This window comes from Drosophila eugracilis, unplaced genomic scaffold (assembly GCF_018153835.1).
Source record: "Drosophila eugracilis isolate 14026-0451.02 unplaced genomic scaffold, ASM1815383v1 contig_415, whole genome shotgun sequence".
Lineage (NCBI taxonomy): Eukaryota > Metazoa > Arthropoda > Insecta > Diptera > Drosophilidae > Drosophila > Drosophila eugracilis.
In genome coordinates, this window is record NW_024573278.1 from 352,980 (window position 1) to 377,299 (window position 24,320).

At 43.5% G+C, this 24,320-nt stretch overlaps 5 protein-coding genes across 5 annotated transcripts; all 5 read right to left on the reverse strand.

Moving 5' to 3' along the window:
* Positions 1-3,337: 3,337 nt before the first annotated feature.
* Positions 3,338-3,742, reverse strand: LOC108111745 (short-chain collagen C4-like). Its single transcript, XM_017221299.2, has one exon. It carries the CDS (start codon positions 3,690-3,692, stop codon positions 3,381-3,383), a length of 312 nt encoding a protein of 103 aa, XP_017076788.2. The 5' UTR covers positions 3,693-3,742; the 3' UTR covers positions 3,338-3,380.
* A 1,648-nt stretch (positions 3,743-5,390) lies between these two features.
* LOC108111746 (glycine-rich RNA-binding protein 2) lies at positions 5,391-6,005 on the reverse strand. Its single transcript, XM_017221300.2, has one exon. The coding sequence runs from the start codon at positions 5,944-5,946 to the stop codon at positions 5,605-5,607; it is 342 nt and encodes a 113-aa protein (XP_017076789.2). The 5' UTR covers positions 5,947-6,005; the 3' UTR covers positions 5,391-5,604.
* Positions 6,006-14,280: 8,275 nt separating this feature from the next.
* Positions 14,281-14,463, reverse strand: LOC108111708. The gene has a single exon (XM_017221258.2). It carries the CDS (start codon positions 14,461-14,463, stop codon positions 14,281-14,283), a length of 183 nt encoding a protein of 60 aa, XP_017076747.2.
* Positions 14,464-15,897: 1,434 nt separating this feature from the next.
* LOC108111751 lies at positions 15,898-16,060 on the reverse strand. The gene is given in 2 exon segments (XM_017221306.2): positions 15,898-15,963; positions 15,965-16,060. Coding segments are annotated over 2 exon segments (162 nt in total).
* A 4,542-nt stretch (positions 16,061-20,602) lies between these two features.
* Positions 20,603-22,946, reverse strand: LOC108111729 (glycerophosphocholine phosphodiesterase GPCPD1). The gene has a single exon (XM_017221282.2). The coding sequence runs from the start codon at positions 22,867-22,869 to the stop codon at positions 20,653-20,655; it is 2,217 nt and encodes a 738-aa protein (XP_017076771.2). The 5' UTR covers positions 22,870-22,946; the 3' UTR covers positions 20,603-20,652.
* Positions 22,947-24,320: the final 1,374 nt, after the last annotated feature.

The following is a 24,320-nucleotide window of genomic DNA, read 5'->3' on the forward strand; positions in this document are numbered from 1 at the left end:
ACATTCGCCATAAAAGCCTTTGGCTTGGCGCACTGGAACATGTCACAAATCATTAGCACTTATTCAAATCCGTCGAAGGGAGGCGTCCCTGGCAAACAACGGAAAACACAAGAAAAGCGGCCAACTGTATGCAAAAGATTGATGCAAAAATATTCAAATGGAATATGTACATATTTCTTGACCCTGGCTAAGTTTGCCTAATTGCGTGAGACAGCCAAAGGTCAGAGGCGAGGCAGCGATAACAATGAAAGATCATTGGACCAGATGCCCGAATATCTTGGAGATGCAGCGATCATCCCAGGTAGCCGTTTGAACTCGAGTTCGAGTGTCCAGTCGATGGACTTAACCTTTGCCAAAGGCAGCAGCATCTCAACGCTGCCAAGCTCGAATCATTATATTTCCAACCCCCGAAGAGGAAATCTCTGGACATTGTCCCCTAAGAATTTTCTGCTCGATTTTCTTAAAATTTTACAGCATATTATGGCAGCGCCAAAAGGGTTCCGCTTGTCCAGTTTGATTACCTGGGTTTTCACCCAAGTTTCCTTCGGGTTTTTGGGGTTGCTTTTGGGTCGATTTTATACGCATTTCCATTTTAATTCCATTTTCGGCGTCTTGCGTTTTTGCATACTGCCCAAGACTCTCTAGAGGGATTTATAGCCACGACTGCATCGTGGGAATCGGACACTGGTCAGCCATCCCGGGGACATTGGTCAGATCAGCTGTGCCTGTGCGTCCTTTGCCAGGTCTTCTTATTGCCGGACAATAATCCGATTTTAATGATGCGCAACGCTTGCGGTCGTGATCGCATTTCCTATGTTTCGGTCAGCCGAAATAAAAACGCAATTTTGGATTAGGTGAGTTAGGAACAGGAACAAGGGGTGCTCTGAAAAGCTGAGACTATTGGGAGAAAAAGGTACAGAATCAAGGATTTCATTTTTTCATATTTCTTATTTGGTAAAATTGAAGTCATATTTTTTATACATGTTTTTCGATAGGTTAAACTCTATGGTTTTAGGGTTATTTATAAGGGACCCTTGCCGTACGAAAATGATTAATCTAAATTATACATTTTACTTCGGGAAACCTGCATTACCCCTTCGAAAATGACGGCAATAAGAAGTTAGGAAAGCATAATTTAGTTCTCTTATTTTAGTTTTGCCAACATAAAGTATTCAAGTTTCGTTTTTAGGATCCCCAATGGTTTTATATCTCCATGTGGATTCATTAGGAAAGTGACATTCAATTTCATCTCCACCAACCCAACCAAATATGAAACATTTAACAGCCCCATCTCCAATCCCACACTTTCTCGTGGCTCCATGCGGGTCCTCACGATCTGTCCGCTTCTGCAGACCCATCAAAGTGATAATTGAGCAGTCAAACCGAAATGAACCCATGCCAAAAGAGGCCACAGGAAAAAGCGAAGACTCTCCTCCGAATCCAAACTCTTTTTTTGTCCGAACTGCAGGCCGCAACAATGGCAACTCATTTCACTCGGGTTACGGCGGTGATGAATGATCTCATCAGCGAGGTGTCGACCGGAGCCACAATGATTGGCCCCAGGTTTTTAGCTATGGAACAGCTCCCAGAATAGCCCCCGATGAAATGAACATCGATTGCGGCAAAAGTGTAAAATTTAAAATTTAATAATTAACAATTGTTTTTTAATTTCCCAGCGGCAAATCAGTCGCTCTGCGATCTAAGCTGGCTGCCTAAATTACTTTCCCCCTTTTCCTGGCCTGTCAATCGCCCTGCCCGAGATCTCTTTGTTAAGGCCATGATTAATGATGCAAAATTATGAACTCGCTTGTTCTGACGAGTCGGACTGGCTGGCTGGCCCCCGAGTTTGTAAGTAGTTTTGTAAATCGGTTAAAGAAAAATGACTTCATTAAATTCATTAGCGCCCATGTGTGAAATTCGTTCAATTGGTTTCCGATGGTTGGCTTCCTTTGTGGCCCTCTCTACAGAGTGGAGTCTTAAGTGATGCGGCACACCACACTCTTATTATAACTCCATTTAAAGAAGGCGAATCGAACCCACCTAATGACACCTTACACGGATCTCTTACCCGCTGATTCAGGTCTAGCCGCAAACGAAATCGGCAGACTTTTCCTCGATGCCCAGAGCTATTTGTTCCTTGCCTGGGAAAATCAATATCCAAACGAGACCAGCAATTGTCCAAGGGGGAGTAGTAGGAAAAGCCAAGATAATCAAGCCGAGCTGCAGTCAAATGTGCCACATAGATGGATGGATTTGCCAGGTCCGTTGGCTCAACTCATGTGAGCCTCGGTCTGCGACTGCGGCCATAAGTCATCGGCATTGATAGCCATCAATCGCGGACCGCTTTCCACGTTGCCATGACCACAAAGCTACCCAAAGTGGCGCGAAATCTAAGCACAATTAGTCGGGGGCTGAGTGTGGAGCTGCAGCTCCAGCTCCAGAGCTAAAATCTGAATCCGAAGACTTGCCTCTGGGACTGGGCTATGGAAATCCATCCACATATATGCCTGGCATGCCGTTGGGTTCGTTACCGACTATTACTCCAACGCATTTTCCAAACTTGGCCATTTTTCTTGGCGGCGGCGGCTGCCCCGGCAACCGCAGACCCCCTCAGTTCCCCTGAATTGGGGGCTCTGTGGTCAGTCACTTTGTCAGTTGCCAGAGCCAAATGTCTTGGGCCTGTTCGCTCATTCGCTCGTTGAACCTTTTTAACCGTTGCTTGGTCAAGAGTTGTTAACCATATTAAAGTGTTCAATGATTAATTACACGCGTCCAAGATTAATTGAAATCAATCAAAGCTGAAGTTAACTAATGGCAACACGTTTGTAATCCCCCAGCGCAAGTCCATTCTCATCTCTGGCTCTGTCTGTTTCTTTTACTGGTATATATGGTACATGCTATCTGGAATGTCTGTACCCTGGACTCGTACTCCTACTCCAACTCCAACTTCAACTTCAACTCCTAGGTCCATCTCACACTCCTCCTCCAGCTGTAACCCTAGACTCATAGACATTTTATTGGCCACATTATTCGGTTGCTCGGCTTGGGTTTCCCAAGTTCTACTGTTGCGCATCTTTTGTCGATTCCCATGCTTAATTACAATTAGGAAATTTTGTGGGCCATACGCATTACTTGATGGATTGCACACATTTGGTAAAAGTAAGAGTTAATCTTGGTTTGGAATGGCGATGATGACGTTAGGCCTTACAACCTTTTCACAAGCTTACGACTAGAAGGAATTTTGAATATTATTCTCAGTACAAAGCTTACTATAAGCTTGAAAGACCAACCTTTACTTCTAGTTTATTAAACTGCGTCTTCAAATCACACCGAAAAATGTTCATTGATCGTTTATTGGTAACAAAATTGTAGCCTTAGGATCAGAATGAAAAGTAGCCGGCATACGGAAGATTGTAGCCGTGGACTTGGGCGAACGGTACCTTGTAGTAACCAGGTGGGTGGTATGGGAATGGATACCCGTAGGGACCATAAGGACCATAGGGACCATAGGGACCATAAGGACCAGACGGAGGAGATGCAGCAGAGGGATTATCAGCACTACGTTTGGGTCGAACTTGAGGCTTCACAGTAGTCCCAATGGGTTCCTTCTCGGCCTTGTCTTTTGGCTCCTCAGCCAAAACCAGGCTTAAAGCCAAGCAGGATATCAGAGCAAGTAAAATAGCAAAACGCATTGTCACTTTCGATACGAGAACTTCAAAAAGACGGACCTTTTCTTTTAACTGATGCACAGTGAGTTATTGCAAGGGTTTTTATACTTGGTCTGTGAAATAATGAGATTCAAAGTTGTACACTTATTAGGTTTTTGCGACCATAAAATAGGCTTAACAAATATAATGGTAATGAGCTCTGTCCTATACTATATTTTTGCCCTTTAAAGATAATATATTTCTTGGGAAATTATTGGTATTTAGCATTTTAAATAATGGAAAACCCCAATACTCATTTTCATTCAATTAAGCATAACATTGGCATGCCAATCTTAATCCTTTGACACCATAAACCAAAAAGTTATGCCGTCCTAATTAAAATGAAAATATTCCTTTTTTAATTACGAGGTGACTCCGCTTGGAAGTTGTATCAATTGCCTGACAGTCGACTAAGTTATGGATTATGCCCCTGAGGGCAGAGCTGGGGGATTTCCCTTGGATCGCTTACAGAGTTACACACGTGACACTAACGGGAGGAAGTAACTTTAACCGACGAGCGGAAGCAGTCAAAGGACATGCTAAACCGCTTCCCTTGACATACACACACACACACACACACATGTGGTTAATTATAATTACGCAATTTTAATATCAAAACACGGCAGGCAAGAAAGGAGAAGGGGAAGCATGTCCAAGTCCTGCTCCGTGGATCCGTGGAGGGTTGTTAGCGTTGAAAAGGCGAAAAGTGATGAATGAAATGCGATGATTTCCAGCTAGCGAGCAACCCCCAACAGACAGGTTGAGGTTGCCCGCCTCACACCTACCAAAACCGACCATCTCCCAGACCACCTCCACCCACTTAGAGCTTTGATTGAGCATATCCGGTGGGATTAGAGCGAGGGGTTGGCCCAGGTTTGTTGTCAGTTGCGGCTCGTCCAGCCAACCGAGAGTTATTAGCTTTTATGATATTGATAGAAGCCGATGTCTATTGACAATTAAACAATGACAGCACCACCAAGACCCACTCCTCAATCCACTTCCGAGTCCTCAAGCGAGGGCGTACTATGTTTTTGGGGTAAGTCATCGAGATGGGCGTTTTGTTTGCGCGAACCCCTCGAACCCTCGATAAGGATCTATTGGTGGTTTTGGCCGTAAATTAATATGCACAAGCGGGCGAAGGATAATTTGCGTGGCTTTCATGTTGATTAGAATGGGATTAGTACATCATTCCGGTGAGCCAATAAAACTCTATGGGATATTTAACGCATATGCTGCAAATTTGATTAGCTGACTGCTAAATGACTAATTGTTAACTTGATTAATGGTTGCAGCTTTGCAGAAAAGTTACTTACCCAAAAAATGTCAGTTATATTCATATGACATCCCTCAAATATTTAACTATTTCTTTGACTTTGCACAAGTCAAAGATGCTTCTGCAGAAGAAAGAGCCAGCCAGTCCAGACAGACAGGCAGAGATTGGCCCAGAGGTCCAGCTAATAAAATCCAAATGATAATTATGACAATCGTACGTGATAATTGCCGCAAACACCGACAAAACTCCCACACAAGCCGCCTAATCTGGAGGAGGAGCTGCAAAGTGCCCGAAAAGAAGGCAAACAGATCGTGACAGCCCGTGGAACATAAACAAACACACCCTCCTCCTGGACTTATAATTAGCATGGCTCAGGAGCAAGACCCCGCCGACGAACTAATAAATAAATGGAGATTTTCTGTTATTTATTTTTAAAATATTCCCCAGCCCCCGGGTTCCCGCCTTCGATCACGTCGTCGTTTTGGGTCACACACATTCATATGGGACGAGGTCAAGTTGGGAGATAATTTTGGGACTCGGAATATCCCCAGCACCTCAGAATAAACACACAATCTAAGTCTTCAGTCTTCGTTTATTGGTATAGCCCTAGTATAGCCTTCGATTTTAGCCATAGAAAGGACGTCCAAAGCCTCCGTAGAAGGGACGTCCAAAGCCTCCATAGCCTCCGTAGAAGGGACGGCCGTAACCAAATCCTCCGCCGTAGCCTCCGAAGGGACCGCCGAATCCTCCTCCGAATGGTCCGCCAAAGCCAATGGGTCCTCCGAATCCACCGAATGGACCACCGAAGCCGAACTGCCTCTTAGCTCGCACTTGGGACTCCACAGCTTGGCCAATATCCTTCTCCACTGACGACAGATCGTTGGACTGCTTTGGTGACTGCTCCTGGGCCAAGACAAGGCTAAAAGCCAAGCAGGCAATTAGGCCAAACAAAATCGCGGAACGCATTTTCACTTTCGATACGAGAACTTCCAATGACAATGAAATTTTTCGGTTAACTGATTAAAGCCGGCTCTTGAGATCGGCTTTTATACTGGACGTGGAACGCAGATTCGGGCATTTATCGTCTGGATATTAATGAGATTCAAGAAAAATCTAAACAAAATGCGATGCCCAAATGTGGAACCTGTTCTACCCAGGTGACTAAATACAAATATTAGAAGAATAAGCGTCCCCACTTGCGGTTTCCTTTTGTGCATTTCTACAAAATATTCCCAAACTCGATGACGAAATAAATAAATCTGAAAACAGGTTCACGCCGGCATCTCGTGCCGGTCTGTATAAATCCAATTAATGCAAATTTATATTCCCCAATATTTGTTTAAGAACTTTACAAGTTCTAAGGGGATTCCTTTCATTTGAAAGTAATATTTATATATATTTTGAATAAGGTCTTTATAATTCGAAAGGTTTGCTAATAATTATTGTATCTAGCGCAATGCGATGCCAAAATTAAGGCCTAACTTTTACTAGTCATTCAAAAAACAAGTTTATTGCTTGAATTAGAGGTGTGATATGTTCGTCATTCAGTCGCTTGTAAACAAAGATTGTTTTTTTGGGCAAAACCAAAGCGATGCGGAAGATGGGAGATGTGGTAGCTGTTAGTCTGATAGAATCGTCTCGATTCCTAAGTGGGTAAACAACAACAAGTCGGTTTTTTATTGACTGGAAATACCCCAGTGTGGTCACACGATCAATGATCAGTGATCGATGATCAGTGCCTAGTACAAGCATATAAAATTACCAGGGCATTAAGCTCTGCAGACTGTCTGATTCGCTTTGATCTCTTACTCCTCTAGATCTGTCTGATCTGTCTCCCGTTTGCATTGCCATAAATCAGTAGGACTGCCAGAGGGAAGCGTCGATCGATCGACTCCGTATCAGTATCATTGTCATTGTCCGCCTCCCAGTTCCAGCTCCATTCCCAGTTCTCAACAGCCACAGCAGCTATGGAGCTGCATCCATCCACATGTGCTGCCCAGACATTGTCATCGCATTTGCTCTTCGATTCTCGATCTGTGCCGATCTCTGTGTTGTTGTCATGTGATTTAAGGGTTCCGTAAATCACGCTTCTTGTCTAATTTTGTCTCGCTCGAGATTCCCGGCATAGTTGCCAACTCAATGGAATTATTTCTTCGTGTCAAGTGCTCCCAGGAGGCGAAATGGCAGTACCCCGAAAAGAAATCAGAAAAAAACGAACACGAAAAGAGGCATTTTGCACATGATCGCGCCACTTCGATCGCTGGCAGCTGCACATTTGCAACTGTATCTGTAACTGCATCTTCATCTCCATTTCCATCGCCAAGCGAATCTGCATTTGTATCTGAATCTGCCATTTCATGTTAACTCACTTACAATGTCTTCTGTTTGGGGATCGGGATCCTCAATCGAGCATAACATTTACAGACCTCATTGAGTTGTCTCCGCCACTTACGGAAACGTCTTTGCCACATACTAGTACTAGTATCTGCAGTTGTCTGGGCCAAGTCATAGACGAGACTTGTCAATTTGCATGCCAAAACTAGTTTGGCAAAAGGCAGTAGTGAGTTGGATATTAGGGTTGGGTTCATAGGTATCTCTTTCGCCCCTGTGCGGGGGCAATCCTCGACTATTAAGCCCAAGCTGAACCCCATAATTAATTTACATATAATCGACGCAATCTGGAATCAACATCAACCGGCTGTCCCCCACGTTGAGCTGTAAATTTGTGATTATTGCTGCGCACCGGGAAACATATAGAACAGATATAGTACCTACAGATATAGCTGGCCAAATGGCAAGCGCCACCTGACACGCCCTCGTCATTTGGCAGATAATTGTGTGTTCAGTTCGCTGTCCATTTGGCTGACAGGTGGAGTGGTCTACGAAACAGAAACCATTTGGCGTGTCATCGAAACAATGGCCGTGGCAATCACCACGCCATGGAGTTGCCGCCCCACGACTCCTTCTAATTTGGGAATGTCACCGGCTTGACTGACGTCCAATATGATTTAACTAACTTTTATGACACCAATTATCGTGTTGGACTTTTTGGGCCACTCGATTTGGACAGGTGATGATGTCAGAGGTAGATAACTGGAAAGATTTTCCATTTCCACTTCCGCCAGACTTTGGCATCCATCCATCGAACTTGGCAACAATGTGGAGAATTTGAAATTTACTTTTTCGCCAAGAGATTTATGAATATTCAAGGTTTTAGGAAATGGGAAAAATTTGCACATTTCGATACGCAAATAAACATTTGAATTTCTTTCCCCCCACCATCAACGGGATTTTTCCTTTGTCCGGCAAAGTTTAATTTTAGGTTTTTCCCTGGGATTATGGGGTAGATTTTCGCACTCGCATTTGTTCGCTCTAGTTTGCACAAAAGATCTGTCCCAATCGTGATCGTGATCGTGACGTGGGTCTCCCAAGCAGCTGGATATCTCCTGAGTCTCGAGATCGGTGGTTGCATTCTGGACATTTTCTCGCCTTTGTCTTGGGTGCGTTGTACATTCTGGGTGAAAATTTACCTAAGATCTCCTCCGTTGATTGCATGTGAATATTTGATGATCGGTTTGGCTGTATGCAAAACATGTTTGCAAATTTTTTAAGTGTTATTTTTTCTTGCCAGCCCCGCTGGGGTGGTAAAAATTTGCTCTGTTTTTTTTTATATTGTTCTTTGTTCGCATGGTCATAATAAGGCGGAACGTGTTGTAAGGCTGTTTGTTCGGCAAAAAATTGATGGTCTGGGGAGCTGGGATGAAAGTGACCTTAATTAGGAGATTTTGACCTCGTTTTTTTTGGGAGAAAAACTTCTTAGGAAAACCTCTGGAATATTTGCGTGCCTAGAAAATTAGATTCTTGGATTTGAATAAAGGTTTTCTATGTAGTTGGAGAACAAATGATATAGAAAATGTTCTTATTTTATATTTTTGATTGACATTCTTTATAAGCATGAATAGGAAATAAGATCTTAAAAGATGTAAATATTACAAATTTTTTAAAATCATAATCATAAACATAGTTATTTAGAAAACTTTTATAAAATTAGTCACAAGAACTCGTCTTTTCGCATTTACCTATTTTTTAGGCCATAAAAGTTATATCAAAATATAAATTTCTTTAAAAATGTATCACAATTTTCTTAGATTATTTTCATTCCTTTAGTTTTCCCGCCAAAAAGAAGTAACTGCATTCTGGCGCCCTACGTAAACCTCTTATTCAAATCCCAAACTTCACGCCTAATCAGCGAACTGGACAATGGGCAAATGCAAATGCTGCATACATTTTTCAAAAACGAAATCAGAGCATTAGCACAGGAAAAGTGGACGAGAATTTCCTTAGAAAAACCTCCCTCCCTTGCAGTTCTCCCCCTGCCAGCGTTGATCTTTTGACCTTTACGCTTGAGTTCCTTAACTCGACAGACATGCAAAATAATGCATATGAGATTGCATATATTGCGAGCGGGACTCTTGGGCGACAGTTTTAAAGGGTGGTAACCGCCTGAAAGGCGCGTACAGCCTAGAATGAAAAATGGCCCAGTACTGACCTCCAGTTTTCAGTACAGTTCTATTTCAGTTTGATCTCAAATTCAATTTTAAAGTTTGGAAATCTTGTAAGTATACTCCCAGCTGCTTAAGCTATAAATGTCATATTTATTACGATTTTCCATCAAACGATCATAAAACTTGAGATATCAAAATTGGTAATTTGGAAAACCATTCGAAATGAATTGATCCCAACTCCCTATAAGAGAAATAGCCAACTCAGGTGCCAGATCTCCACTTGAGCGCTATCAAATTTACGAGCTGGAGGCATGAACCCTTTTAGGGCAACTTCACTTGAACGATTCATTCGGGGAGGTGATCAGAGTAGGGTAGAGTATAGGGTTGAATTGGTATTGTCCGCACCAGACTCAAGTGGAGATCGGAGGAGGAACTTCTCTATCCAAATCCGCGCTGTGTTGACAGAATACTTTTCGGCATGAAGATGTGGGTGCCGTCGATCCGCGGAGCACGCGCCAACTTCAAACTGCAGGCCGGGCCATAACTTCTCCGGTTGTCAGGCGTTTAGCTACTTAAACACTTAAGACAGCATGCGGGACGCCCCGGCGACTGGTTCTCTAGATGATTTGGCTGCCTTAATTGCATTTCTTCGATTCCACGCATGCCACTCAGTCAACTACTTGGCGCTCCATTTCATTTTCGGCGACATCCCCCCACAGCGTGTGCGTATTAGTAAATTTATTTGGTTTTTGGCAGAGATTTCGTCTCTGGAAAATTTATTAGCACATTAAGATAAAATGAAGTCGTTTGTGCCTCCATGCTCCACTCGATCTCGCGGCTCCCTCGGTCTGGCATTAAATTTTATTGCCTTTTTTGCCCATTGCCAGCGTCGTCGTATTATCGCCCTGTCCAACTGTTCCAGCTCCCGCTCCCACTCCCGCTCCAGCTTGGATCAGCTCCTCCTTCTTCGGCCAGGCATTTTGGGAATTCTGTAGTTTTGGTATTTTGAATAATGTCAAGCATCTTTATGGTAGATTTATTCCGGCTAAGCATCGCTCAGCGATTCCGCTGTGGTGGGGCCGCAGAGTGGTGTGGCAGCAGGTGCGGTTTGGTTCCTCGGGGCATTAAGTCTGATTAACAAATGATGAGCGTTGTACGAAAATGGGGAGCTTGTAAGAGCATGTAAAATAAATGGATTACAAGTCAATAACTATGTCTTTGTGTGCCAATTATGTGGTGGGTGTATCCAATTTGAGGAACTAAATTCCAACTATTACTTTTTCTATTTCTCATTTGTAGTGAAATCGAAGTTCAGCATAGGTTATACCCAGGGTAGTTCTTAAGTAAAGTAAGTTCTTAAGTAAAGTTATTAAGCATACAAATTCCAAACTATTTGATGGATAAGACAACCGACTGTAGCGTTCTTACTTTGTATTTTACAATTCCTAATATTAAAACCCTCCTTAAAGTCAAAACATAAACAACATTTAACTAGTTCCCACTAAATGTTCACCTAAACAAAGTTATTATCACTGCTGTACCAATCTATTCCCAACTCAAAAGTATCAATTAAAGAGTTCCAGTCATAGCACGCAGCTAACTGCATCAATTAGGAGCTGGCAGCATAAACCACAAAGAGCTGCGACCACTGATTACAAACTTTGGTCCTTTGGTCCTGCTGCAGTTGCCACCCCGCAGGGCTTCTACTCCTGGCATTCCCATGGAAGGATAATGCAGCGAGTTCCGCTTAGGAAGTCAAACTTCCTGATAAAGGGGAAACGGAACTAAAAACTGCACTTCATCGAGGGGGAGGACCTGGTCGCTAACCAAGTCGCAGGGGGTGAACGCAGAGTGTCCTGGCCACTGATTGAGTGCATGACTGACCAAGTTGACGGACTCTTGTTGACTGTCTGACTGACTGACAATTAAATGACACACAGCGGAAAATACGCGCTGCATGCAACATCAAAGCGGCTGCAGTTGTCAGAGGCGGCGTGTGAAACGCTGACTAGCAGATTTCCATGCCACACAAACAGGAAGTTGATGTTGCCACAGGAAATGTGATTTGTAGTTTTTCCTCTACTTTGCTCTCCTTTTTTTATTTTGATTAAAATTTGTTTGTCCTGCGACAGGTGAGGCGGCAAAGCAACCAGGAGTCGCAGCTGACTTTTCCACATCGATTTCCGTGCAGCTTTTTAAAGTCCTCACCGGGCCAGACGCCATTTTGATGGCAGCCAGCCAAGTCAACGATCCAGCTCCTCCTGGTCGTCCCCTGGCTTCTTTTCCGCTGGCTGCCGCTTTTATTTGACAACTCGTTCCAAATAGCACAAAAGCCAAGCTGACATGGATACACATGGAAGTTGTGAGTCGCGGCTGGATTTTTATTTCATTTTTTCGCCGCTTCTCTCATTTCCTCGGCAGCTTTCATTTCGTTTTTTTATGATTTTTATTTTTTTGGCGCATGTCCTTTGGCTGCGGCTGCGGCTGCGACTCAAAGGCGGAAGCAGCGGTCTCATATGTCCCACTGTCCCGTTGTTGTCGAGGCACTGCAAGAAATTGAAGTTCAGTGAATTTACAATCTGCAAAGCTAATGACATTATCTTGATTGATTGATTTGATTGATTTAGATAACTTACAGTTTTATTATCGAAAAATTATCATTCATAAAAATCCTTTAAGAAAGTTTGTGATTTTTGCCAGTGCTCTCCTGTTTTGGTCGCTGCTTTTCCTTCGCTGACTGTAATCAACATTTTTGCAATGGCTCTGTCTGCTGTCTGTTTGTTTATCAAAAGAGTCAACTGTGGCAACCTGGTGGCAGCCTTTCCCCTCCACCCTCCCCCATCCACCTTGTTCTGATTCTGTTGAAATTTTCAATTTAATTTTCCCCGCTGCCATTTCACTCTGTTTGCTTTGACTTCGTTGCTTTCTGGCTTTCAACTTCCTTTCATTTCTCCTTTTTTTTTTTTTTGATGCATGACAAGACGCATTTGACAGACGACGGCTGCACCTACACAAAAACCAATCCGGAACACAGATATGTACGAGTATATGTATATCCTTCAGCCAGGACATTCGCATGGAACGCAATGAGGAAACACACGCGCTGCTCATTTGTCTCGTGTTTTAGCGAGCAGAAGAAATTGAAGTGTCAAAATTTTTGACACCTCCGATTGTGCCCAATGACGGATCGGGGCTAAGAGGGAACGCATATGGCTGGGATTAGCTCGGTCCATTCATTGGAGCCCAGATCAATTGTTTTGCCACTGTAAGCCAGAAAGAAAGGGAGAACTGGAATTCCATTAAAGATAAGTCAATGGTGTTGGGTAATGAATGTTCTAGTCTTAAGAAAAGTCAAAATCTAAATAAAATTAGTCAAAGAACTAAGAAAATGGAACGCTTCTTGAAGTTAATGATGCTTTTGGAACTGATAAATAAATTTATTACATTCAGGACTCCTGCATCTTGATTCCCGAACCATTTCAGTTAAACTCATTCCTTCGATTTGCTGGCATTTAAGGGAAAGTCGAAACATAGCGACAGGATATCCCTAAACCGGGCAAAGGGTTTCCCTCGGGTTGCTACAAAGAAAAATTATGATTTTATGCAAATATCGGGTGTGCGAGTGTTATGTTGTGTAAGGGAGCGACAAAGATTCATTCCGTGTCATCAGTCAACTTGATGGTGTAATTATATAGCATTACAGAGACACAATAAGAGGAACAACCCGGGCCACTGCCGAACCAAGTTCAAGTGGCGAGTCCATGGCCGTGGAAAGTGTTAATAATAATGATGATGATGCTGCCGCTGCTGCCGATGTGGAAACTGGATGCTGGAAACAGGATATTTTCGGCCGAATAATTGACTGCAGTTACGCGCCTGTTACGGCCCAAACTCTCTGGCAGTTTATTAATTTAAATGTCACCATTGCCGCAGTCTCTGCTTTTCGGCTGGAAAGTACATCCAAGTACAACCCGCGACGGTGTCAAAAGGTGAAATTTCAAACCCAAACAGTTTCCCATTCTTATGGCCTATGGTTAATGAAATCCAACTACGATTTATCTTCATTAAATTGGGAATTTTAACGAGCTCAAAAACTTCCGGTAGTGCATTACCTGTAAATATATATCTCGTAAAGTTAGTGATTAAAAGTCGGCCTAGATCAAAGTTTAAACCCATCCAGCAAGAAGTGACAATCTCAGATTTTTACTTATGATCTAAAAGACGAAATTGAGCTGCAGGTGTCAACAAACCAACTAAGGTGGCCTGGTGGTCAAGTGGAGGCCATTAAAAGAGCGTCGGGCCAGCAGTTAAAAAAACATAAAAAGACGGGAAAAATTCATGTGTAAAGGTGATTTTGTCGCAAAGCATAATACCGTTTAAATAAAATCATAAAAAGTTTGTTAATGGTCCACACGAGTCAACGGACAAAGTTCATTTGAAGAGTTTATTTCTTCGGCGAGAAAATACTTCCACACCGGATATCATAATTACTTTTCTTGTGGAACTTCCAAGATATAAAATTATATTAAAATGAAAAGAAGTTTTTTTGAGGAAGTAAATCTTTTCTTTTTAATGAAATTCTGTGTTGCTAAACTATAAAATCAAATCACAAACTACTCCACTTAACTATTGCAAACTGTCTTCCTTCATTTAGTTACATTTTTCCCTTAGTTCTGGCTACAAAATGGCCACCCATTCCAGGACTCAACACATGCGCCCTGAACATCAACTGTTGCCCTTTCGGATTGACCCCTTTGTCGAGGCCACCAAACAAAGAGTTGTCGGTAATAAAAGCTCAAAGCCGAACATGGGACATTGGCCATTTTGAATGAGATTCGCATTCAGCTTGACCGATGGGCGATGGGCCAATCCTGCCGTCAGCAGGATATGCGTTCTGCCATTCACAGGACACTCCCTTGGGTCCTCGAGGAAGTGACCAAACTGGTTGGATCAATCCGCATTTGAATACAAAAATCATTAAAATTCATCGTGAAAACGTCTTAAGTTTCCTGCTGCTCGGGACTGTGAGAAGAAACGGGCAAAAGTACGGTGGTGACCTCTGATCTCTGCCTATCCCGTTGCGAGTTGCTGTCCCGAAGGGGTAATGCCAAAATTACGTGCGTGACTGACCAATGCGCTGACCACTGTCCAGTTTTCTAGCTCCTCAACCGCACTCGCATCCTTTAAGGATATCCCAGTCCAACCCCGTTTCGGCAGTCGCACTCGTTGTCCTTCAACTGTCCTGGCCATCCCGTCTCGAAGGCTGTCTCCTTAATCATTAATAAAGTCTAATTTATGAAAATAATCTGTTTGCTCTGCGCCGTCTCCGGTCCAGAGACCCAAGTCCAGGTGTAATCCGAATCCATTCTGGGTGCCCAGACAATTGGTTTTGCATGGCGATGGCGCAACTGACAAGCCCGAACAATGCGGCCATCAATCAACAGATTTTTGAGTTCAACAAGAGGTTTGCGTTTCAATCTTTCGGATAAGTAAATTCACAAATGTTTGCGTAATTAGCCTAATGGACAATTTGCGTAGCAGCGAAAGCTGAAATTTGGCTTTAGATTAACAGCCCTTCAAAAAGATGAAAGCTGCTTGAAATGTGCCAAAAACAGTTTTGATGGGTAGAAATCTATTAATGGTTAATACATTTTAAGTTGTAATAAAGTAAAATCTGAATAATATCAGCAATTCACTATTATATTTATTTTTATACTTATATTTTCATTCGATCTGCCCCAGATCATTGCAATCTCTTGGCACGTGCAGCATCCCAAGGATGAGAGTGCAAAAGTCAAGCCAAATAAAGGGCAGTCCTTAAGCAGCATTCGACTGTCCCAGATCGAGATAGCCCCGGCCTGCAGATATACAAATAAATAAATCATATCAGTGGTAAAGGGATCCTTGTCGTAAAAAACGAGATCAACAAGATCAACCCTTCGACGCAAACATTTTGATCTCGGGCATTAAGAAGGAGAAGGGCAAACAAGGCATCCGAAAAAAGGATAAAAGGCGAACAAAGGCCAGTGGAAGCTGAGTGGCCTAATTTGTCGAGTTTCAGTTGCCAGTTGTGAGTTGCGAATGGCAAGCCCCGACACAAAATGGGCCAAACACCCGACGAACCGCATTCACTAAATGGTCCACAATGGAATTTCAGCGGAGACTGCACGCGTAGATTCCAAAGGTCGGATCAGGAGATGCGGCAAGGGTTTCTTTCCATCCCGTTTCCTGATGATCGGCTTAAGTGGCGCATTGAAAGGATTATGGGTTCACGATCTCGGTATCTCTTCCTCTAAATTCTACTGTTTGTTTTTTATTTTCGGTAGCTTCTTTAGCTCCTTTGGCTATCCTTTTGGGCTATTGTGAGGACCCTTGGCACTTGAATGTTCATTGAGTTTTACGCATCTGACGATTAGCATGGGCAATCCGCTTGTGGAGATGAGAGGATCTCCAGATCCGCAACAATTGTGTGTGTGTGTTTTGGGCTCATTGTGTTTTAACACTTTTCGGCCGTGGAAACGAGGGTTGTTTGAGGTGGGCGTGTACACTGACAAGTGACGACGATTTTCCCACATTAAGTGCGCTCGGCTCAGCGGGATTCCCCTTTTAGCACTATCTGTGCAACGGCGACTGTTTTGTATCCAAGTGTCATTGAAAAGGCGTTCGAGCGAGCAATTTCGCATGTTATTTTCGCTAAATTGCGCTAATCGCTTAAACTTTTCAGCGGCCAAGCGACGAGGGTGGGGCAAATGGCCTTAAAACCGCATTGTTTACGGCTTAAGCCGCTTTTAATATGTTGTCATGGGGAAAAAGGTTTATGCCGCATTTGAATTAGGAGGCTTTTCTTTGACACAAGTCACTGATGAGCTGGGAAACTTCCACTTAATTTTGATTCTTTTCATACTTTTCACCCACACCCAAAATGGAAGCTCTTCAATGGCCACTTGAGGCTTTTTGCCACATCCTTCTATTCAAATCCTGGCAAAATTACATATTCATGTGCGGAGAGGCTCTCCTCTCTCAGAAAGGGTCTCAAGAGCTCGTTTCAATTATCCTTTCAGGGCTTTCAGTAGAATATGTGAAAAGCTGACGACATGAATTCATACCCTGCTTGGGCAGAATCCAATCAGTAGTTTCCTGTGGAAATGCAGTCGCACTAAATCCTTTCAAGACGGTTGACGCTGCACTTTGGAGGCCCTAAACCCTTGAGTTTAAGGCCTGACATGAATTGCGGAAGGAAGCTGTTAGGCAGCGGGTAATTCAATCGATTTTAGGGACTTGGTCAGCGACACTTTGTGGCCAAACAAAGCCGGGTGCATAAAGTGACAAGAGTTATGGGCCAATGGCAGGCAACCCGAAAAAGGCAGAAGGATGAATAGAATCGATTTCAATGAGAATAGGCAGCCGGCCGAATATCCTTTGAGTGACTCCCTTTGGATAAGATCTAAGAAATAGTCAAGCTGTGTGCGAGGGCCTCATTAAACGGTATTTTTGTGGCCATTCGTATCTCACAGTTGCATCTTGTTATCTTGTCAAGAGATTTCAATGTGAGTGTGCGTGTGCTTGTGCGTGGGTAAACTCTCTGCCTTGGCGACAATTTTGCGTCATTTGCGGTTGGCCAAGAGCGGAGACTGATGCGGAGGGACCCTGAACCCATCCATCCATCCATCCATCCAACCATCCAACCATATAGCCGAGCCAACAAAAGGCGCCTTTGTTTGGATCCTAAGTAGTCGTATCTTGAAGAGCGTGTATCTGTGTCTCAAAACAGTTAAACTGCAGCTTGCATGTGTCGCTGCTCCTGTGAGTGGGCACCCTAATGTGCTTCTAATGGCTGCGACAGACCGCATGAGTCTCCATCTATTGTCCCATCGCCAATAAACCGCCTTTGTCTTGTGATTCCAAGAGCGTGGGATACAGCTAACCGTTTGGCGTTTTCCAACCGTGCGGAATACGCAAATAGAGAATGCTGAACAATAATTGCATTATCAGAAACTATGTACTTGCAGTGCGTTAATCTCAATCGCGGTTCAACGTGAACCTAATTGAAATTGTTCACCCTAAAAATTGATGTCGCCAAAGATCAGGGAATGCGGCTGCTGCTGTTCCAGGACAAAAGTTCAGTTTGCAGCAGCTGAATTAATCTCCCAGCTCTCGCCTGATGTGGCCATCATCTTTGGATCCTCATTTCACTGATAAGATGACACATCTGTGTGTATATGTGAAGCCACTTATTTGTTCGCTATAAGCGTGTGGAAGTTTTGTTTTTTAATATATTTATTTTTCTATTCTCAGTTTGTTTACATTTTTTGGCTTGGCAATTGACTTGCCTGACGGGACAAAAACAAAGACAGACACTCGACTGATAGATTAGCGAGATTGGTTTTTGGGTTGGCAGAGGGAATGGAGAGGTTGGGGATGAGGAATGGCTATCTCGAAAGCGCTTTTTGATGAACGGACGTGCACAAGTCTCTGCTTAAAAGCAGGTCAATTGACCTCGCCTCAGTCGCTCTCTTAAATGGCGCTTATCAGGCACTCGTAGAAACAAAATGCCTCTTATCAACCCAACTGTCTGCAGCGCGAGTGGAAACATCAAGAAGAAAACAGATTTCAGAACGAATAAGAACCCGAAGATACTTCCCCTCATTTCATTGGAACTGATATGTGTATTCCTTTGCTGAAAACAGCTCTTTGTGCCAGCCAATGATCCGTTTTTGTATGGTAAAAAATCACATTTCCTGATTTTATACATATATTTTCTTTTAAATTTACAGAGAAACTAAAAGTAATGGAAAGAACTTTAGTTAAGAATGTATTTTAAGCAAATCTTTCAATGGAAATAATGTAAATCTTACGAATCATATTGAACATTAAGACTAAGATTAGGATTTTATTTCATACTCTTATCAGGAAAAACTTAAAATGAGTTCTGCCCTAAATGGGATGAACATAATACCAACCTGAACCAGTTCAGTTTGAATCAAAGGTCCTGCTCCCATAATAGCCATCGATTAGATGGTCAGAAAACGAGATACAGTTACCATTCAGATACCGTTGATTCAGATACATCATTAATTATTTCCCTAATCCATCAGCATCCGTCAACAGCTCGGGCCTCTCACCTCGCCCAGTCTCACCTTTGCCTTTAAGTTTCTCACACTCGGCCAGAGCTGGATATTAATTAACCATGCCAAAATAGCGAAACTGACCATTAACACTGAAAAGGTTGAGAAAACCGGCAAACGGACGAGGAATGTCAAAAACTATTATCTCTCTAATGGGCGAAAACACACGCGTTGTGTCCTGTAAGGGGATACTTTCCCGGCTCATCAGATTCCTCCACGGACATTTCATAACTTCCACTGACCGCTGTCCAGTTCGCTTCAGAGCAACCCCTTCATCTTCGCGCAGCCTGAGACTCCTTTTTGGAATCCTTTCTTCTCTTTGCTTAAGCCTTTGTTTTTCTCGGCATTGTCCTGGGCACCGGGCACTTTGCATAATCAATAATCCTTGTCGCTGGCCCGCCATTGTCGCGCTGACCAACACGTCTGAAAAGATAAATTATGGTTTGTAGTCAAATTGAAGGCAAACAATCCGGGACAAAGACCATACCAGGGGAATGCAATGGGTTGGAAGCGACCGGGCTGGGGTGGTCATCCGATCGCCCTGAAGACAGCTGCCGTGTGCTAGAACCGGACAATACTTAAGGGACTCCTGAACTGTGAAAGTTTGTTTTAATATTTTGGGAGTTATGATTTAATTTGATTATTTTCTAAGAGACAGTTACTTGGCAAGATTAATCCTTAAAAAAGCTACTAAAATAGATTGTAGATTAAATTACATCTTTATCTTTGTTTGTTGTAAAATAATATTAAGAAAATTGTAATAAATCACTTCTGTCCTATGTTTGATAGATACACATACTCCATCAACCCATTAATCGAATCCTTTTTAAATATTTACTAGCATAATAATATACCTTTACTATACTTAGAATCAATTTCAACCCCACACTAACCTTAAACCAACATAATTACACATTTATTTAAATAGGAGATACCATAAAATTTTCCAAAAGAAAGTGGATAGTTGACCTTTTTCACTCGCTGCAATCGCCAAAAGTCCTTAGACAAACGGCCAGCTGTGCAAATATCAAGACGTAAGTGTCAAAATGTCATTAATAACGTCATCCTTAACGGACGATGGCCATAAGATCGGAAGCGTAGGGAAGCGAGATCCTTCCTGGGCAGGACAAGCACACACTGCTATGGCGAAAGATGGAATCGATGAGAATGCAAAAAAGCAAAGGTACAGCTAAGCCCTATCATCAAAGCAAAGTCTGGACAATGGGCAAAGTTCGTCAAAGGATGTTTGCGCAAGTAAACATTGGAAACTATGCGCCAGGAAGAAGGATATGAGCTACGGTGTTGTCTTTCTGTCGGGATGTGTGCTGTGCCGTTGTCCCGAGTGTATGGCAGTGTTAAATTGAAAAATTATGATAAATAGCATAATGGCATGTATGGGGGGAAGTTGCACAACTACCAAAACCCACATCCCACTGAGCTAACGTCTTCGTCCCGGTGTGAGTGATATGCAAAAGGATATTAATACCCCGGCAGGACGAGAACAAAGATGAGGATGCAAAAGGGGTTAACGGGCTCAAGACGACCAGCGACCAGCCTCGAGTGAGTGTTGCTAAAGTGTGCACTGGCCTATAAAGGGAACCCATTCGCCACGGGATATCATTTACGATGCCGTGTCGTTTGACCGCCCAACAGGACTCTGGACCGCACCGTCTTAACCATCTTAACCCCTTCTGCCGCCAGCAGCAGCTTCCGGATTCGGGTCCTTTGTTTATCTACCCGGCAATAGTTCACATGAGCTTATCATCCGCAGCGCGAGTGTTTGCGAAAAAAGTTTGCCAATTCGCGGGGAGTGTGCAAAAAAAAGGGGTTAGCTCTTTGGTCCTTCTCTGTTGACAATTGTCGTAACTTTGGCTTTGGTCTTGTGGGATATTCTCGGCTTAGACGTGTAATGCCTCTTTGTCTTTATGGTCCGCCTTGGACGTTGGCTGGTGATTACAGAAGCAGGGATTTGGACTGTTATCACAGGGCACATAACTTTAGGTACTTTATTAGTCAGCGGGGTAAAATCGGGTTAGAGACCATCAATCGATGTAAATGTTACGCTCTACGACGACGGATTCTCGCTTGTAGCCACACTTCTGCTGCCATTCCTCCACCTCTATTTCCCTGATCAAGCGTCTTGTGGTCACCGAATCAATGGTACATATCGTTTCCCCCTCGATTTCATCGCCGACTTGGTCCAGTTGGTCCATGCGATCGTAGATGATGCCCAGCACTCCATGTTTCTTCAGTCTGTTACGAACGGTTAGGCTTGTGGCGGGAGGGCCGTAGACAAAAGCCTCAAGACCGAACTGATGCAGGTTAGCCATTGTCTCTGGCTTATTTAGCAGTGAGTTGAGATGAAGGGTCATCCCCAAGAACTCCAGGGAGTGACAAAGTTCCACGGCGTAGTCCAAAACATTTACTCTCTGATCTGCATACTGAACCGGCGAGCTTGGATCTTCTATGAGGAGAGTCACTGGATAGATATTCTGCTTATACCGAACCATGACACAAATGTCGGCATCGAAGCTGCAGAAGATGATACGACGCTGGCCGGCATTCTTCAGGACTGTCTCCAGGATGGTGTCCACATAGAAGTTTCGGTCGAAGGTGGACTTGAAACTGCCACTCTCCCAGCGCCGTGAATTAGTCAACTGAGGCCATTTGATTTCGATTAAAAAGCCCATACCCAGAGGCAGACTTTCCGGATCAAGGAGGTCCAAGAGCAAGGGAAAGGGACGCTGCTCCTGAAGCATCCGATCGCAGGACGACTCGCAACCCTTTCTACCAGCAAACCTCAGCATTCTCACATCCTTAAGCTGATCGTAGGTGAATGCCTCTAGAGGCACGGCAATTAGATTGTTTCGCTTTAAGCCTCCCATAGCCAGCAGCATAAGTCTGTTCAGTTTTTCAAAGGCAAAGATCTGCAGGTCCTGATTTTCGAGGAGATCCTCATAGCTGGGCATTCGCTGCAGCAGGAATCGGAGGACAAAGTCATGGTATACCACCACTTGGGCATCCTGGGTGAGATGTACATCCATCTCCACCATATCCGCATTGGCCAGGGCAGCCTGTCTAAAGCCATATAGAGTATTCTCCCTAATCAAATCAGCTCCAAGCCTGTAGGTATTTCCCGATCCCTTATGGCCGATGTTCATGCACAGACGGTTTTTGCGCCAGTAACGCTCGTAGCTGTGGCTCAAATCACACTTGAAACTGGCCAAGGGCCTGATTAATAGGTATCGCACACACATCTCAATTAGAGGGCGGTGGGTGGAAGCACAGGTGATCTTCACTCGGACAGAGCCCTCGGTGTCCACCATTTGATCTGGCATTAGGAAGCCATAGCCGTAATGGTAGGGTGGTTCGTCTTGACCTGCTTTATGAGCATAGGTGTACAGGTCCAAGCGGTATATCGTTTCCGCTGGAAAGGCGATCGAGCAGTGGAACAACTCCATGTCCTTCGGCCCACATCGTACTCCAGTCTCCGGCTGATTAGACAGTGTTTTTTGGGAGCAAAGGTTCACCACCTCGACTTGGGCCATTCGAAGCTGAAGATCGGCGGTTTTCGTTTGGTGAATATCAATAAAGCCCGATAAGCGCGTATTCGACGAACCCGCTTTGATGGGGTTCGCCGGGTCAGAGCAACGATCTTCCGCCACCTCAAACATTGGCTGAATATGGACATACAGAAGCCTCTGCTTCTGACGCTGCCATATAAAAGGAGCATTAAAGATCTTTAGGTGGACAATGGTCTCGGTGGTGGCCCATCCGCGATCCACCTTGTTATTCTCGTCGTCCTCGTGTGGTGTCCCAAAGTTGTCACAGCGCTTCAGCATGTTCTGGCATGTGCGAATGACCCTAGGCTTGAGTTGTGATTCCCAAAAGCGGATATATACTTCATCCGACTTCGGATCGTATACAACTACACAGTAGCGGTAATGGATGTCGATGTTTCGGGGTATCTCCAAGGTCGCCTCGAACTGAAAGCACTTGCATAAGCACTCTGGGCACTCACACTTCGCCAGGACGTAGACATCCTTGGGATCCCAGTTTCCGAGAGAATCACAATTGCCACTTATGGCCACATACTCGTTGCCAAGAAGTCGACGGTGGAATTTGACGCAAAAGGGCCAATAAGTAGTCGGAATTGGTATTGGATTGGACTCCTCTTGCTCCTGGGTGCTCTTTACTAAGTCCTCTTGGGGCCTTACATCACACTCCTCCCGTTCGGTGGCAAAAAACCAGCGATGCATGGTTAGGTGTCCTTATGAAATGCAACGAGAATTTCTCAGAATCGTCTCTAATAATCTTGTACAAAAATGTAATTTTGATATTAGTATTTTAAGAGATTTCTGTGTGTGTTTGACAGAGCAAAGATTTCTTTTTGTATTACAAAAAAATCGGAGAAAACCCAAATAAGCCCATAAACTTCCCTCCTAACTCTTGGGCCCCACCATTTAGTTCCCTATTTTTACAACCAATTCCATTCAGAAATTCCCAGAGTTGAGCAATCCCCACATAATAACTCCAAGTTGTATCTATCACATGACAAAACATATCATTAGCTAACCACAGAAAACCAGGACAACGTTTAGGAAATTTTCCAATACTTAATGAAACTTTCCCACCAAAGTCAGCTAAGCATCCTGTCATATTTCCCGCAGGAAGTGATCTTTTGATCCGGAAACTATAAAATTGGTAGACGAAGCCCGGAGAAATCTCTGTGTCGCGGAAAAGGCACGCAAGTCCTCGCTCCCCTCAAAAACCAAAAAACACTGAAACGAGCCACCTGCGACAGGATCAAGGGGAAACAGAAACCAGGATCGAGGCAGGGACATGCGAGGCACTAAAACAGGGGGTTGTACTCTAAAACTTCTGCTCAAATAGGAAAATTAGGAGGAGTTATAGTCAGGGGAAAAAACGTAATTAGTGTGGGCTTTAAAATTAAATTTTAATTGCAGCCTCGCCGAAAACTGTTGGAAAACTGTGGGAAATTTCGAGTAAACGAACAAACTATTCCAAATATAGAAATGTCAGTCTGAATGTTTTGCGTCCGGAGCGGTGACAGTTGTCAATGAAACCATTTCGGGCACTTCCCAATTTGAGTATCTCACCTTACCCAAATCAGGGCAACACTTCGCTGGCTTCCAACTTGGGGCGTTCTCGAATTTCTTTGGTGCCTAATCCGCTTGTTTACTAAACAAATCAGCCGAAAAGGGGTGTTAGTGAGTCGTTTGCGAGGGGGCTGCGTAAGAGGGGTCTCCAAGGATGGATCGAAATTTATGCCCGTCAACAGCGATTAAACAGCAAACGAGGCAATCAAGACGATCCGGCCACATGCCAGAAGACTCAACCCCAAACCGCAGATGCTGCAACTCGTTAACATTTTCTTTTTCCGATTCTGATCTCATTATCATACAGAAAAAGTTTAAACAGTAAAGTATTAAAGTTGATACTTTTATATTAATAAAAGAAGAAGGAATTGTACTCTGAATTAAGGAAAAGTAAAAGAAGAAAAAAACACAGAGGTTATTTTATAAACTTAGAAGCAATCTTGTTTTTCAGTTATAAGTTTCTCAACAAATCAAAAGGTCTTAGATTAACTTGTGTTGTTTGTAGTGCTTCTATATATTTATGTTAACCTATCAATGATTAAGCAATATATATTTTTAACCCCTTCCATCCCTTTTTGTGGGCACAACAA